The 12,880-nt window shown below is 39.3% G+C and overlaps 1 protein-coding gene across 1 annotated transcript; it reads left to right on the forward strand.

Moving 5' to 3' along the window:
• Positions 1-2,745: 2,745 nt before the first annotated feature.
• Positions 2,746-11,353, forward strand: LOC130918192 (gastrula zinc finger protein XlCGF52.1-like). Its single transcript, XM_057840021.1, has 3 exons — positions 2,746-2,991; positions 3,250-3,369; positions 8,394-11,353. The coding sequence occupies exon 3, from the start codon at positions 8,455-8,457 to the stop codon at positions 9,730-9,732; it is 1,278 nt and encodes a 425-aa protein (XP_057696004.1). The 5' UTR covers positions 2,746-2,991; positions 3,250-3,369; positions 8,394-8,454; the 3' UTR covers positions 9,733-11,353.
• Positions 11,354-12,880: the final 1,527 nt, after the last annotated feature.

Raw genomic sequence — 12,880 nt, forward strand, 5'->3', positions numbered from 1 at the left:
AACTCCAGTATGTTTAGTGTGTCTAGCAGTGGTAAAACGTGTTGTTTTTTTCCCTCTGGTAACTGTTAATTTTTAACTCCCTTTTTTAATTAATCACGTTAAAATATTTGACGCATCTAATGCAAATGCCCCCTCCCCCCCAAACATTAAAATGACAGCACAGTGTCATGTCCACTTGTTACTTGTGTTTTTTGGCATTTAGTCGCCCTCTGCTGGTGCTTGGGTGCAACTGATTTTATGGGTTTCAGCACCATTGTGTAATTATTGACATCAACAATGGTGAGCTACTAACTTATTTTTTGATTGAAAATTTTACAAATTTTATTAAACCGAAAACATTAAGAGGGGTTTTAATATAAAATTTCTATAACTTGTACTAACATTTATCTTTTAAGAACTACAAGTCTTTCTATCCATGGATCGCTTTAACAGAATAGTAATAATGTTAATGCCATCTTGTTGATTTATTGTTATATATAAACAAATACTGTACTTATGTACAGGATGTTGAATATATATATCCGTCTTGTGTCTTATCTTTCCATTCCAACAATAATTTACAGAAAATAATGGCATATTTTAGAGATGGTTTGAATTGCGATTAATTACGATTAATTTTTAAGCTGTGATTAACTCGATTAAAAATTTTAATCGTTTGACAGCCCTAATAAATATATATATATATTTGCTTAACATTATACTTATTATTTTTTAAATTGGAACATAATAGAAATCCTGTTCAATGGAAAAAAGTTTTAAACCCAGATTTCTCTAACACATTTTGGAGCTGTAATTGCAATACTGTGAAACCGTCATATTTTGGCTTAAGGTTATCATACCGTCAGAATCTGATACCGGCATATGCCCAGTATATGGCGGAAAACACTCAGGTGACTTGAAGTTCTGCTCTGAGACCCTCACCTCTTCAATCTCTGCAGCAATGCTGACAGCACTCCTGTAACGAGTCACATGACATTTTGGAGGGAAAATGACAAGCAGTACTCAGTTTGGACATTTAGGGATGTACGTAGTTCCCATGCGGTGTACTCACTTTTGTTGCTGAGAGATGGGATATTAATGGCTAAATTTTGAGTTATTTTGAGGGGAAAATAAATTACCGTATTTTTCGGACTATAAGTCGCACCTGAGTATAAGTCGCACCAGCCATAAAATGCCCAACGAATAGGAAAAAACATATACAAGTCACACTGGAGTATAAGTCACATTTTGGGGGGAAATTTTCTTGATAAAATCCAACATAGAGAACAGATATCTTATCTTGAATCTTTAATATAAAAATACAATAGAGAAGAACATGCTGAATAAGTGCACAGTATGATGATGTTACATGATGCATGAACAACAAAATGCAAACGTGGCCGGTATGTAACGTAGCTATGATGAGTTATTCAGATAACTATAGCATAAAGAACATGCTAACATGTTTACCAAACCATCAGTGTTACTCCAAAACACCAAAATAACATGTGAAATGATATGTGTGAAATTATTATCACATTATTATAAGTCGCTCCGGAGTATAAGTCGCACCACAAGCCAAACTATGAAAAAAAAACTGCGACATAGTCCGAAAAATACGGTAACTCTATTATATAAGCTGCACACAGATTACTTTTCATTGTGTCACAGTGTCATTTTGTCAGTGGTGTCCCATGAAAAGATATACTTAAATATCTGGAGAAATGCGAGGGGTGTACTCACTTTTGTCGTACACTGTACAACTAGAACTTTTATTTGTGTTGGGGACCGGTTAGTTTGTACTCGAGTACATCCAAGTAAGCTGGTAAGTCTGAATTTGTCATCCATTGGTTGCAGATAGTGATGGCCAACGAAGCTTCTTGTGAAGCTCCGAACCACTTGGCCATATCAATTCGAAAATAGATCAGATCATAAAACTTCCCAGTGATATCTCCTGGCAACAGCTGGAACTGCCGGTGCTCACAAGGAGTCTTTCCTTTGAAGCAGGATGCACACAGGAAAGTTGAATGTGATGTGCTATTTCGTTGGAGAGCCCACGTTTATGCTCATCGCACCCAGCCTCTGTTCACATTTGATGCTCTGCCACTGAGAGTTACCATAAGATCGGAGGACAGAATAAGGTAAAATGTATCTGGTATTCCATATCGGTGTATTATGTGGCGTAAAATAATGGCAGTACAATAGTTTCCAATGAAGCAAAGTCCAATCGGTAATGATTTACAATCAAAGTCTCATCCCAACAAAAAGTGTATTCCCCCTACCTTTTGAAAAACCATGTTAGGAACGATGCACCAAAATGATTTCTGATTTGTAAGAATATATTTTAGCCATTTCAATTTTAAGACTCCATTCATGACCTCAAAATCTATGGTGTTTATACCTCCTTCTTCATACCCTTTAACCATGTCTTTTTTTCTTATATACTGTCATCTATTTCACCATATAAACTCAAATTAATAGTATCTTCTTAATCATTTTGGGCGATATTGGTAAGGAAAAAGCAGGATAAAAGACTCTTGACAGGCTCTCCATTTTTGTTATATGTACGTGGTGATTTAAAAACATCCAATGATGATGCCATAGATCAGGGGTGGGCAAACCGGTCCTCGAGGGCCGCAGTGGGTCTTGGTCTTTGTTCCAACTGACCCAGCACAGCTAGTTTAACCAATGAGGTTTCAGCAGAAATGAGAAGCACCTGACTGCAATCGACTGATTACACATGTAAAACAGCAGATTGGTGAAAAGGTGTCCTCTTAATGGGTTGCAACAAAAACCCGCACCCACTGCGGCCCTTTGTGGAATAGTTTGCCCACCCCTGCCATAGATAGAAGTAGTCATGGCAAGTTGAAACAAACTTGCTCAGAACCGATGACGTATATTATCAGTGGACCACTGCTCCGGAAGCGCTCTCTCTGGACCTATCAGGGACTTGCTGTTCTTTTGTGTTCCCTTCTCCCAACCAAACGAGTTCCTTCAAAGTATTCTCATCGGGTAAGTACTGAAATAAGATTTTGGTGGACGAAAACGTCCGATCTTAAAGCTTAGTGGAAGTCGTTTGGCTTAATGTTGAAGCTTTGCTGGCTAACGTAACTTTGTTTTGTTTAGCTTAGCTCGCTAGCCAAGACACGTGAACGCATTCCGATTGCTTTGACTTTGTGCCAATTGTAAATTTTGTTTAAATGGCGGGGGTCGCTCGGTTAACAGTGATTACATTTAACTGTATTGGACGCTTTTCGACTTGTCTTAAAGATGCGACAAAATAATCCTGACCTAAGGCGAACGCAATCAAAAACATCAAGCTAGGAGAGACGTGGAAGACGAGGTGAAGACACCCAGGACACGAACAGCAACTGAAAAATAAAAATGAGGGTAAGATCACGACATGAGTTGTTTTACTTTTTATGCAATATCAGACTTGATTTTGACTCTAATCAGTGATTGAGACTGTAGGGTCAAATTCCCAAACTGACTTTCCATACAAAGCTCACAATTAGGCTCGAGCGTATGACGTGGCACTCGCGAGGTTTCCGCCGCTATCGCCATTGTGGAAGATAAACTGAGGCATTTCAACACAGGTCGCTCTTTAAAAATGGTTGGAAATTATTGTGCGGTAAAGAATTGCAACAACCGATCGAATAGAAAGGAGAATGTACAGCTCGACGGAACACCATTGAGTTTCTTCCGGATCCCTACATGGAGAAAAGGCGAGGAAAAGCTCATATCTTAACTTACTAAATGTCGAAGAATGGCATGGGTGGCCTCGATCAGAAGGAAGGGCATAACGTTTGATTCTCCAGTTACACACTGAGTTTGCTCAATGCACTTTCACTCCGGTAAGTTAATTTCGTTTGTTTACGCAAATTTCAGTAACTTTACGCCCTAAGTCGGCCTGTTGTTAGCTATTGCTACAGCTAAACAACTAGCATGCATACATGTGCATTGTCTTCATAAGACATAATTCATGTTGCTAAATGAAAAAGCTGTAATATTTTGACGTGAGAGAGTGGCAAAGAATTTGTACACAGGCTACATTTTATGCAGCAAAAGATTTGTACATCCGTGGTCACAGACTAATGTAAACACACATTGCTTACCTTTGCTAGAAAGATGGTGTTGCCGTTTGCTATGGTCATAAAGTGAAGATCCTGCACCCATCCGCAGCAAAACTGTTCGTAGCTTTGTAGCGATTTGTAGTTTCGGAATTGCTGATGAGTGTAGTAACATATACCAAACACTAAATACAGCATGATGTCCATTTCGCGTAGTGGTGGAAGCTTGTCGACATCTTTATTCCATTTGTGTTCGGCTTGCTCGTGAGGGTCAACATTGTTCACATCCTTAAAATTGCTCACATATCTGTCCTTCGCCGTGGTAACAAGTTTGTCTCTGTATCGAACTGGCAAGTATTCCTTACTTTTTTCCATCTTTGGTTGCCGCTAAGTTTAAATGTCCCGTGATGCTTCCGCAATGGTTGCGTTGTCGCAAATCTCGCATGATCCCGTGCTGCTGTGACGTAAACGCTCGAGCCTAATAGCGAAGATCTCATGATATGGCAATACAACAATGATCAATACATGGGTCAGGAAATTAAGGATATTCTCCAGGGAAAATAACAAGCTGTTTCCATCCTTCTGTGTATTTCATCGAGTTCATCACTCGTAGACATCCAATCCATTTGAACAGGGAAGGTGGCAGTTTCGTTTATTCACTGCCATCCCTCCCACTTCAAACAGAATGGCCATCAATGGCAGCAGACCCGGCTGCAGAAAGAAATTACAGGAGGGCATTACATTTTTTTGGGGGGGGGGCACACTTCTTCAATGTAAATTTAGCCGTAACAGTGGCGTTTTTACCCGTTATATTTTCTGATGATAGTGTCAGTCAGTGAAACTGCAGGAGGTGGCAGCGCTATCCCTTCATGTTGACTTTCGGCCGCGTCTTTGTCATGGCTTGAGTTCGTCTTTAGTTTCTTGAAAAAATAAACACTGATGTCCATTCCAATTTGAATTAGCAACGGAGGAGCCGTTCAACCGCCATTTCTGTAACCGGAGCAATCCCTATCCAATCGCAGTACACAATGGCCGGCTACTCAGCCCGCCCCCCTTATCTGTGACTGGCTAGAAATTGCCAACATTCGCTGCTCTGATTGTGACGACAGATCAAGATAGGATGACTAGAGCAGTGTTTTTCAACCTTTTCTGAGTCACGGGACATTTTTACGTTGGAAAAAATCTCGCGGCACACCACACCAAAATGTTCCAAAATTACTTTCTGTATAGTATATTTAATTATAAAATAATTTCTCAGTATTTATACTTACTCAGTGTGAAACGTTTAGCAATTAGGCTTGAAAAATTATCAGAGAGGGGATTTGAGCAATGCATTTAAGCACATCAGGGCTGGTCGTCTCTGTGACAATGGCTTTGCAGACAGGTAGTATTAACGTCTCTGCCACAGTTTGGGACTTTTGGGATTTAGCAACAAAGTAACTGGCTTTCAGGGCGTTCTTATTTACCTTTGTAGTTTTCCTCAAAAAAGTTGCCCATTTCTCTGTGTTTTCACGAAGGCGTACAAAATAATCCATCGACTTGTTCTGAAGCGACGGGGGTTCATTTGGAGATGAGTTTAAGCTTGTATGGCGCCATGGCACTAGATAGCCGCTCGTGTCGCGTTCAAGAACTGCTCGGATTTCTAGGTATCTCCCACCTAGCTGTCCTCGATAATGTGTTGGAATAAAACAAAGAGGGAGGATTAACGGTCGTCACATATGGATAAAATGGAAAGGACACTTTTGTATATATCGACACTTGACGAGTCAAATAATGAACAGTAGAAGTGCTGGGGTCCACATTGTTACGGAGAGCAAGGTGGCTGACGGCTAGAAATCCGAGCAGTTCTTGAACGCAACACGACTCATCTGCACACAACCGAGAACTTTTTCCACATTCCTTCCTTCCTACTGCAACTTTGCCCGACGATGTTAAAAAAAAAGCGACATTGGATAATTTCTCGCTGCGGTGGCACAATTGGTTGAAAAACACTGGAATATAGGGTTCATTCTCCCCGTGTGTGTGTGTTTTGTGGAAGATTTAATGAAAAAAAATTTTTTAAATTAGGGCGGGCACGGCCCCCTAATGCCCGGCCATGCCGCCGGGTCTGAATGGCAGGCAATGAGTTAACAATTATATCTATCATAAATACAAACTTGTTTATCATCCCTTTACTTTCAAGGAATACAAAAAATAAACATTTTTCTTAAGACCACTCGATGTTTGTCGAAATAAATTAAACAGGACTGAAAAAAACGTCTTAGTCATGTTATAACAATAGATAATAATGGAGCCTTCCTTCAGGTATAACACTACTGCTTTTGTCCACAAGCACAGCCAAACTCTACAAAACAATGAAAACTTTCTACCTCGATTATGATGATTGTATGATTATCTGAAAAATGTCTATACGCTAAAAATAAAAATATTTTTTTAAATAATGTAGAAAATAAATACAGTGGTATGAAAAATTATAAGAACCTTTTGGAATTCCTCAAATTTTTCATAAGATCGCCATCAAATATGATCTGATCTTTGTCAAAATTGCACAGATGAAAAAAGTGTCCGCTTTAACCTATAAATGTTTGGGTGGGTTTAGTTTTCATATTTTAATGATGATAGCATGCAAACAACAACAGCAGGGTCGGGGGGATAAGTGAACCCTCTGCCTAAAGAGACCAAAAGAGCAATTGAAACCAATTTTTACCAAACAATTTCTGTCAGGTGTGTGCCCAATCACTAATGATTGGTTTAAAGCTGTCTTGCCCACTATAAAACGCACACCTGGTAAGAATTGTCTTGATGAGAAGCATTGTCTGATATGCAACATAGGTTGGTCAAAAGAGCTGTCTGAAGACCTGAATGAATGAATTTATTGTCATTGCCATCATCATCATAATCATTGACAGTTTCAGAGTGTGGAATTTGCCCAAGAGAAAGACGATGACAGACAAAGGAAAGACGGGAAAAGCAGAAGCTTATCGAAACCCGTCCCCCGACAGCTAGGGACGCACAGACAGCATATTTGTATTACAGTCCAGTTATCATCTTTTTTTTTTTTTTTTTTTTCTTGTTTTTGTTTTTCACATATCATTGAAAAGTCATTGATTGCCATGGAATTTCACATATTGTCAATTTGAGTGGGTTCATTGTATCAGTTGATGTCCAAGTAGGTGTAGGGAGGGAAGGCCGGGGTTGTCATGGAGGCCCCCGTCTGCTGTATCCGCTTCAGAAGATTAGTCATCATCCTCCCTTGCCCGGTTTCCTCGGTCCCGGAGCGCTGTGATGATTTTTGTGACCACTTGAGCGGTGGCGTCACTTAACGCTGCTTGTTCGTTCGTCACCCGTGACAATTTGTCGCCGTTGTTACGAACAGCCTCCATTGCCTCGTTGAGTTGACTCTTCATTCTCGTCGAGAAGCGGTGTACCCAGAGGGCACCAAGAAGCAACAGGAAGGCGAGCACCATCAGAGAGCCGAAGATAAAGAGGTCCTCGACATCCCCAATCTGGAGAGACGTCAAGCATATTGGCCTCCATTTTCCCCAGGAATCCTCCACATACCCAGAAGTGAAGGTGTTGGTCGGACATGGCCGTTGGCTTGATGTAGGCCTCATTGTAGAAAAAATTTTGTCCAGAGCGCTGAGCGACCAGTCCAGAAACTCCATTTTACAGCAGGTCAGACACGGCACTCTTGTTGCAATGGCGGTTCAGTAATCTAATTTACCTAATTTTATAAACCTGCGATCAAGGATTGTTTTTTTTTTTTCTATAAAGCTGGGAAAAGATACAAAATCATCTCCAAAAGTCTGGATGGCAGTCAGAGAAGTTGTCTACAAATGGAGAGAGTTTGGCAATGATTGTTGAAAATTGGTTTCAATTGCTCTTTAAGTCTCCTCAGGCAGAGGGTTCACTTATTTTTTCCGCTTGTGTCATTGTTTGCATTCTATTCTCATTAAAATATGAAAACCTGTAAATGTTTGGGTGGTTTTAGTTAAAGCAGACCCTGTTTATTCATCTGTGCCAATTTGACAAAGATCAGATCACATTTGATGGGGATTTTATGCAGGAATGTAAGAAATTCAAAAAGGTTGACACTTTTTCATACCACTGTATATTTCAAATAAGTGCAAGTCATCTGCCGATCAAACGTGCGTTTGAAGGGGAAAAAATGGACTGGCACATTCAGCAAGTGAAAAGAGGTTAGCCGCTGAACCCTTTACATTTCGGCAGCCAGTCTGAACAAGGCCTTAGTGTCGGTAAATTTTTTATACAACATGAAAATCATTGCGGTAGACTGAGCAAAGCTTGACTTTAGCAAATCACGTGATATTTTTCCTTTTCCAGTATCCCGCAGACGTCACTATTAAAGAGCTTCACCCTCAGAAGCACGATCCCCTCCACGGAGATGCCGTACATTAATCAGGAGAAGCCAGAGACCCCCAGCATTAAAGAAGAACAACATGAAGATGAAATCACTACGTGTCCAATGACCGTCAGTGTGAAAAGTGAGGAAGATGAAGGTCCAAGCACACAGAGCGGAGCAGCGAAACCTTTGAGCGACAGCTCATTTCAACACCCGACGACAAAAGGAGAGGGACAATTGCAACCTGACGGTTTGTTAGCGCCGCTCTCAGACAGTGACGACGTAACGTCACACTCTTCTGATTTTAACACTGATGAGGAGGACAAAGACTTTGACCAAAATGCTTCAAAATCCTTAAACAATTCCTCATTGAAAAGAGGCACAAAAGTGGTTGGGAAACCTTTTACCTGCTCACTCTGTGATAAAACATATTCTAAGAATAATAACTTAAAAAGACACATGTTTACACACACCGGGGAGAAGCATTTCGCCTGCTCATTTTGCGATAAAAGATTCGTTCAGAAGTCACATTTAAACATTCACACAAGAATACATACTGGAGAGAAGCCTTTTCAATGCACATCTTGTGGTAAACAATTCACTGATAAGGGATGTTTAAACAAACACACAAAGATACACACTGGAGAGAAATCTTTTACCTGCTCACTTTGTGATAAAACATTTTCTCAGAAAATTCACTTACAAAGACACATGTATACACACACCGGGGAGAAGCCTTTCGCCTGCTCATTTTGCGATAAAAGATTTGCTGTGAAGTCAGATTTAAACATTCACACAAGAATACATACTGGAGAGAAGCCTTTTCAATGCACACCTTGTGGTAAACAATTCACTAATAAGGGATCTTTAAACAAACACACAAAGATACACACTGGAGAGAAGTCTTTTGTCTGCACATCTTGTGGTAAACAATTCACTAAGAAGGGATCTTTAAACAAACACACAAAGATACACACTGGAGAGAAGTCTTTTGTCTGCACATCTTGTGGTAAACGATTCACCGAAAAGGGACAGTTAAACAGACACACACTCACACACACTGGAGAAAAGCCTTTTCTCTGCACAAGTTGTGGTAAAAGATTCATTGAGAAAAGAGATTTTAGCAGTCACACAAGAACACACACTGGAGAGAAGCCTTTTGCTTGCTCTCACTGTGATAAAAGATTTTGTACAAAGCAAATATTAACAAGACACACGCATACACACACTGTTGAGAAGCCCTTTGCCTGCTCTCGTTGCTATGAAAGATTTTGTACGAAGCGAACGTTAACAAGACACACGTGTACAAACATCGGGTGAAAAGGCTTTTCTGTGCACACTTTGTGGTAAAAAATTTACCCGGAAGTAAGATTAAAACAATCACTCAAAAAGACACACCCAATTTACTTACGGCTTACTGTTTTACACAATTTGACTTCTGATTGTTGACAATATTTTGATTCTTCCCTTCTTTTTCTTGTTGTTTGTCCTGTTTCCAACCTTTTATCTGAATAGTTTCAGAGTAGATTTTTTTATTTGTCTTGTGTATTGTAATCATTTAAAATCTGCTTCATTGTAGAAGGACTGGACCTTTTTATTTTTACTAGGGCTGTCAAATTTATCGCGTTAATGGGCGGTAATTAATTTTTTTAATTAATCATGTTAAAATATTTAATGCATGCGCGGAACGACCCACTCGTGCATTGCCGCAAACTACAATTGCGCCGATTTACGTATATACAGAGCTCAGAGACAGGTGAGAGGATCGGATACAGGCATTCATTGGGGCTGTGCTTTTTATTGGCAAAAGCTTTAGCATCCCTTCCACAACAACTGTTGTGGCGAGTGATGTGAGGAAAAAAGACATGAGATGATCTTTTTCTTAATACCCTGTATTGTGCACAACGCAGAGAAGATATAACATTTGCAGCAACCACACACAGTCATGGTTGCACCACTTCCCATCATGCATTTGGGCAGAACAGTTAAGTCGCTACAGTATCATTTACTGAAAGCTCAACAAATACACTAGATGGCAATATTTAGTCACAATATACAAACTCCCATTTATCCTTTAAGAATTAAGTCTTTCTATCCGTGGATCCCTTTCACAGAAAGAATGCTAATAATGTTAATGCCATCTTGTGGATTTATTCGTCAAACCTTTTCTTTTATCCCAGGCATTAGTAGGTGGTTTTATTTACCTGACATGTTTCGGCGAGCACTTCCGCCTTCGTCAGAGGGTCACTGATTGTGTGACGCGTCTTTATCTGCTGCCCATTCACTCTTCCAAGATGCTGTTCCAGGTCATAGAGAGCATGTATGCCCCCTCTTCCCTGTTGATGGTCCTCGGGCCCTGCTTGCGGATCTCAATGGCCTCCCTGATCCAGCGCTGATGTTTGTTTTCTTCTTCGATGAATGGGCTTTATTTTCTTATGATACAAGGGAACGGTTTTGCAAGGTTTGACAATAAAAGACCAAATCATCAGTCAAGTCTCACCCTTATTCGGAGCGGGTCCACTACAAACACTGTCATGAACATTTCTCCCCAGCTACAAGAATTAACTCCAGTATGTTTAGTCTGTCTAGCAGTGCTAAAATGTGTTTTTTTTCACTCTGGTAACTGTGTTAAGAGAATGTGCGTGTGTATAATGTAAACATGATATGAGTCATACACTTGTGCTTATTATGGACAATAATTCAATTATTTTATTTCTGATGGTAATAATGTTATGCTGTGGGGTTAGGCTCACCTGAAGGGCTGCATTTAGAATTTTTATATCTTATTTTATTTTGCTTAACATTATACTTATGTTCCAATTAAAAAAAACATAATAATAAAAATCCTGTTCAATTGATTTTTTTTTTTTAACCCAGATTTCTCTTACACATTTTGGAGCTGTAATTGCAATACTGTGAAACTGTGATACTGTGATATTTTGCTTATCATACTGTCAGAATCTGATACCGGTATATGGCGGAAAACACTCGGGTGACTTGAAGTTCTGCTCTAAGACACCCCCCCCCCCCTTCAATCTCTGCAGTAATGCTGACAACACTCCTGTAACGAGTCACATGACATTTTGGAGGGAAAATGACGAGTAGTACTCAATTTGGACATTTAGGGATGTACGTAGTTCCCATGCGGTGTATTGCCAGGAGTTGAGATATCAATGGCTATATTTTGAGTTATTTTGAGGGGAAAATAAATGAACTCTATTATATAAGATGCTTACAGATTACTTTTCATTGTGTCACTGTGTCATTTTGTCAGTGTTGTCCCATGAAAAGATAAATATCTGCAGAAATGCGAGGGGTGTACTCACTTTTGTCATACACTGTACAACTAGAACTTTTATTTGTGTTGGGGACCGGTTAGTTTGTACTCGAGTACATCCAAGTGAGCTGGTGAGTCCAAAATTGTCATCTAAGCGGGATGCACACAGGAAAGTTGATTTTGATGTGCTATTTCGTTGGACATCCCACTTTTATGCTCATCGCACCCGGGCTCTGTTCACATTTGATGCTCTGCCACTGAGAGTTACCATAAGATCGGAGGACAGAATAAGGTACATGATATGTAGATGGCCGATATCCAAGCAGCTAATAAAGTTCTATTCAAAAGAGACTTCACACTCCAGATGATTTCAAAGATGCTTTACCATGTCTCCCTTTTGTGAAACTAACACAAAAAAAGATGTACAATCAATAATACTGCTGCAATTTCAAAAATTTCAATCTTAAAAATTCCTTCGCTGGGTATATTTCATTTAAAACTTTGAATTGCACCTTTTTGCTTTAGGAGGCACTGGAAATGACAAATAGTTCTTTCTTAATCTTATCAATCTCAAAATGATTCACAATATATATTCTTTTAATTTGATTTGGATAATATTCATTCATCAATAATATCCTGATATCTTTATTACATTTGTTATCGCCAAAATCTTGTGCTCCGATGCATAATTTTCTCAAATTTTGTGAGACTCAAGAATTTTGAATATCCTCCTTCACCATTGCTTTTACTGCCATGAGAATTGCATTTGTGAACTTTGTAAAATCTTTTAAAATACACTGTATTTGGTATTTATGACAAATCTTGATAGGGCAACAATTTCCCATTTTCATCCAACAACTGAGCAACAGCCCATATACCCATTGAATACCATTCTGCCTTAAAAACTGACTTCCTATTTATTAAAATGTATCTGGTATTCCATATCGGTGTATTATGTGGCGTAAAATAATGGCAGTACAATAGTTTCCAATGAAATAAAGTCCAATCGGTGATTTACAATCAAAGTCACATCCAAACAAAAAGTCTATTCCCCCTACCTTTTGAAAAACCATGTTAGGAACGATGCACCAAAATGATTTCTGATTTGTAAGAATATATTTTAGCCATTTCAATTTTAAGACTCCATTCATGACCTCAAAATCTATTGCGTTTATACCGCCTTCTTCATAC

This window comes from Corythoichthys intestinalis, chromosome 1 (assembly GCF_030265065.1).
Source record: "Corythoichthys intestinalis isolate RoL2023-P3 chromosome 1, ASM3026506v1, whole genome shotgun sequence".
Taxonomy (NCBI): Eukaryota; Metazoa; Chordata; class Actinopteri; order Syngnathiformes; family Syngnathidae; genus Corythoichthys; species Corythoichthys intestinalis.